General features: G+C 44.4%; 1 protein-coding gene across 1 annotated transcript; it reads right to left on the bottom strand.

The window, feature by feature from the left end:
• Nucleotides 1-315: 315 nt before the first annotated feature.
• On the bottom strand, nt 316-4,104 carry LOC133290634 (uncharacterized). The gene is made up of 4 exons (XM_061488744.1): nt 3,953-4,104; nt 3,300-3,642; nt 1,811-3,249; nt 316-484 (listed from the first exon to the last, which is right to left on the bottom strand). Exons 1-4 carry the CDS (start codon nt 4,102-4,104, stop codon nt 316-318), a joined length of 2,103 nt encoding a protein of 700 aa, XP_061344728.1.
• Nucleotides 4,105-4,673: the final 569 nt, after the last annotated feature.

The raw sequence follows: 4,673 nt of genomic DNA, 5'->3' as shown, positions 1-4,673 counted from the left end.
TGATCAGCAAATACCTGGTTCATCATCCTTTGATACGTGGCACCCGAATTTTTCAACCCGAAAGGCATTACATTATAACAATAATTCGCCTTTTCCGCAATGAAAGCGGTTTTCTCCTGGTCTTCGGGGTGTAGCGGGATTTGATTATACCCCGAATAGGCGTCCATGAAAGACAGCATTCGGAACCCGGATGAGTTATCGACCAATTGATCTATGTTGGGCATTGGGTATGCATCCTTGGGGCATACCTTATTTAGGTCTGTGTAATAAGTACACACCCTCCATTTTCCGTTTGGCTTTTTAACCATGACCACGTTAGACAACCAGGTTGTGTATTGTATTTCCCGGATGAATCCTGCCTCCAGCAATTCCTTCACGTGATCTTCCAGCACCTGCCGGCATTCCGAGCTGAGCTTCCTCTTCTTTTAGGCCACTGGCTTTGAACCGGGATAAACAACTAACTTGTGGCAACAGAAAGCGGGATCTACCCCAGGAATTTCAGAAGACTTCTAGGCAAAAACGTCACTAGTACTCTTCAAACAAGCGACGAGCTGAGCTTTCTCTTCATCCGCTAACTGACACGAGCTGTCGAACTCGCGCAAATTAAAAAAAAATTATTAGGGTTCAGAAAATTTGTAGTAGAGTGGAAACCCTAAGTCGTCTCTCTCAAGGAAATTGCTTGGGTAAAAATCGTTTATCAAAACAGAAATTAAAAGGGGGGTTTTTGAATTTGATTGAATAATTAAAAAGGCAGAATATAAATTTGGAATAAAAATTCGTAATTAAAAATTAACCAACCTAAGGTTTGGGATCCATGGACGTCCTTCCTCGGATAAGAAAATATCAGAATCGTGATTGATTTGTCAATCGGATCAGAATCCTTATTTCCAATTGACAACCCTCTCTAAGCGATCGCTTAGCATTTGATCAAAGACGATGTTTCTACTCATACAATCGCAGAGTATCAGCCCGCTTGATTTAAGGTCATAAGGTCAATCAACCTAATCATCAAATCTGATGATTAATCCCTTTCCATAATCGCAATCGCGAACCTCAGATTGAATATCCACGATCGCACGATATCAATCTGAGTTTGGAAGGGAAACGAAAACTGATTTGAAATAAACGCGGACCCTCAAGGCTAATCCATGGAATCCATTACCCTTAGGTTGATTAAAAGGTTCTTAGCCTCGCATGGCTAAGGTAAGCATAATTGAAATAAGAAGAAGAAGAAGAAAAAGATGAAGAACGCGAAGAACGCTTCAGAGAAAATACTTTTCTGTTGTAAACACTGACTCCCGAAGGGTTTCCTAGAGTCCCCCTTAAATAGCCGTCACGCAGGACCGCTAGGGTTTCACCGCTTCAGCCCAAACATAAAATAAAAGCTAAATAAAATAAAATAAAATAAAACAATAAAACATGGTCTTGGGCCCTAAACACATTGGGTCCTAATGTGAATTACAAGTTCAAACATCAAAAATAAAATTCCAGCAAAACACGTCATCTTGAGATCAAGTTTAGACCATCTTCTCGTCCGAATTGGGCTTCAGTAGCTGAAATAGAGATTGTAGCCCTATCTGTTAGCTGCAAAAATCAACAAGAACGGAGTCAATCGGACATCAGTATAGTGAGATATGCTCAAAATACGGAAGTAGTGTAAATCTGGAAAATTATGACGAAAATCAATTAAACCCAACTAAAATCTAGAATTGTGAATTGACCCAAAAAACCTTTATTTAATTCAAATAAATCATAAAAATGCCAACCAAGAGTAATAAATAAGTGTAACAAAATATGAGTTATCACTAACCCTTTGCCGATTTTCGTGATCTGCCCCTGCTCACCCATAACTATCTCTTCTAGCTCTCCATCAGGCTCCGACCTTGGCATCTGGGTATCGTCCCTCATATCTAACTCCAGCACATGAACGGAACTCCGTTCTGAGGGTTCATGGTTATTCTGCTTAAGCACATCGATCACTTCAGAATCTTTATTTACCATCCGTACCGACCTGAAGTAACAATCTCGAGATTCCTTTTGGTCTCCTGCTATGGTAAGCACCGTACCTTGCTTACCGACCATTTTGAGTTCTTGATGTTTGGTTGAGATTAACATATCCCAATCGTGGATGACAGGTCTCCCCAGAATCACATTGTACTCTGAAGGGAAGTCGGCTACAATAAACCTCACCCTTTCGGATTTGTATGCCTCCTTAGTTCCCAGAGTTAGTCTAAGGTCAATGTATCCTTTTGGGTGGGTATTGCAGCCATTAAACGCAATTAAAGCTGTGTCACATGGCTTCAAGTCTTCCTCATCCAGATTCATTTTTTGGAATGCATGCCATAGAATTATGTCGGCGCAGCTTCCATTATCTAGAAAAATCTTCTTAACTCTGCAATTGACCAGCGTTCCTGTAATCACCAAACCATCGACATGCCCTGGCACCACATCCTCCAGCTCTTTCTTTGTGAAATATAACAATGGCGGCTCTGCTTCTTCTTCTTTAAACTTGGGGCGTTCCCTAATGGAGAGCACCTCCCTCAAATATTTTCGTCGGGCGTTCATAGTGTCACGCCCGCCACCGAAAGCTCCGTCGATCACATTACACTCGAATTCTGGCTCCTGGAACTCATCGTCTTCCCTGGCCGGCTTCTTACCCCGATCTTCCTCTCTGAACTTCTTATCTTTGGGGGGACTCATGAACTGACCCCCTCTCCTCTTTCTGTTTCTCCATCCTTGAGTACGGATCAGATATTGCCGCAGCTTCCCTTCCCTGACATACTTTTCGATGGCGTCTTTAAGGTCCCAGCATTCATTTGTGGTATGACCTGGCCCATCATGGAATGCACAGTATCGGGACTGATCTAATCCAGCTGGGTTCTGCAATGGCCGAGGTCTTTCCACCTTCTTCATATCTGTTGAGGCAACCTCACGCCAAATTTGCGACCGAGAAGAATTCAGGGGGGCATATTTATCGAACCTCCCTCTGAGCTGAAACTTGTCATCTTGTCTTTTCCCTCGAAGGTCATTTGCTCGTCGACCTCCGAGCTTTTCTCCCTGACCAGGTTGACATTTTTGGTCTACATTTTCTAGCTCCATCTGCTCAAGCTCTAGGTATTTCTTAGAGCGTGCATTGAACTCTACTAAGGTCCGAGGTGGCTCTTTGTATTTTGACTTGGCTAGCCGCGATGTTCCATGCAACCCGACTATCACCAGATGTAAATGAGCATTTTTCGATAACCTAGGTACCTGCAGGGCGGCCAATTTGAACCGATCCAGGTATTTCTGCAACGTTTCACCAGTTGCTGCTTAATCTTTCCCAGCGCAAACTCTGACTTCGGCTGCTTCTTACTGGTGGCAAAGTTGAGCAAAAATCGTCCACCAAATTCTTCGAAGGATCTGATAGACCCAGTTGGTAATGACGAAAACCATGTCTGGGCCGCACCGATTAACGTGGTTGCAAAAAGCCTCGTGATCAGGGGTTCCTCTATCCCCTTGATATACATAGTTGTGTCAAAAGCATCTAAATGCACTTGAGGATCCTGTGTTCCGTCATACTTGATGAGCTCGGACAAGTTCAAATTCTCCGGGTATGGAGCTTCTACAATCTTATCCGCAAAAGGACTATCATTATACTGCCCCCTATTATATTTCCTCCGATATACCCCGGTTACATCATCCGGGTTCCGGATGGGGTGTCCTTAACCATGGGGGCGGGGAACCTCACATGTGGTCTGCATTACTTCGTGTCGAGGTTGCTGGTGATGACTCGGATTACCTCGGCCTAAGGGCTGCCGTGGAAGGGGAATCTGGGTTGTGGTCTGTTGGTTGTTGATTTAAACCTGGGTTAACCACAGTTTGTAGAGGTCGGCTAGCATTTGTTCTTTCTGCATGACGAGTCTATTCCTGATTATCCTGTCATGGCTTCGCAATCTATAGATCTGTCACGAACTGCGTAATGGCTTGCTCAGGATCCGGGTTGGTAACCCGCCATAGTCGAGCTTCCAGTTCCCGGATCTTCCCCGCATCCGCTCGTCGCTGCAATTCATTGCGCTGCTCTAACTCCTCCATCCTTCGAAGAACAGCTGCCATGGCCAAATCCATCACCCGTGGATCGGGATTTACCACAGTCGGATCTTCAATGGGTTGTTACCCTTGTACATATGGTGCATCCGGATCAACCGCTGGAGTTGACGCGGAATCTCAGTTTACATCACTAACGTGCACTGCATCTGGATCTGGGATCTGTTGCCTCTGTCCTTCTAGATCTTCCCTGATGGGAGGAGGAACTTGCAGGTTCCCAGGATTTGACGTCGTAGGTTGACGAAGACCACTCCTCGTAGCCCTCATCATTTCCTCGATTGGTCTTCTAGATTGTTTGGTTATGGGAAGCTTTCTGATTCCCACAGACGACGCCAATGTTCTGCCTGAAGCAGATGTGTCCAATTGTGATTGGATGATTGATCTAGGATTTGAGTGCTTCACTCTAGATACCTATGAATTAGATATCTTGGGGATAGCAAATCACTACACACAATATGATGGCCTTAGCCTTGAGAGGTGTGTGTGTGTACTGCTGTGATTGCATAAAGTAAGTCAAAAAAGATCTCGCATACCTGTGGCCTTTAGCTCCCATTTATAGTGCTTACCTGTGGGCTTGTGCTGACTATGGG

This window comes from Gastrolobium bilobum, unplaced genomic scaffold (genome assembly GCF_033153095.1).
Source record: "Gastrolobium bilobum isolate Gb01-03AN ecotype WA unplaced genomic scaffold, APGP_CSIRO_Gbil_v1 utg8322, whole genome shotgun sequence".
Lineage (NCBI taxonomy): Eukaryota > Viridiplantae > Streptophyta > Magnoliopsida > Fabales > Fabaceae > Gastrolobium > Gastrolobium bilobum.
This window is presented reverse-complemented; position numbering and strand designations above follow the sequence as displayed.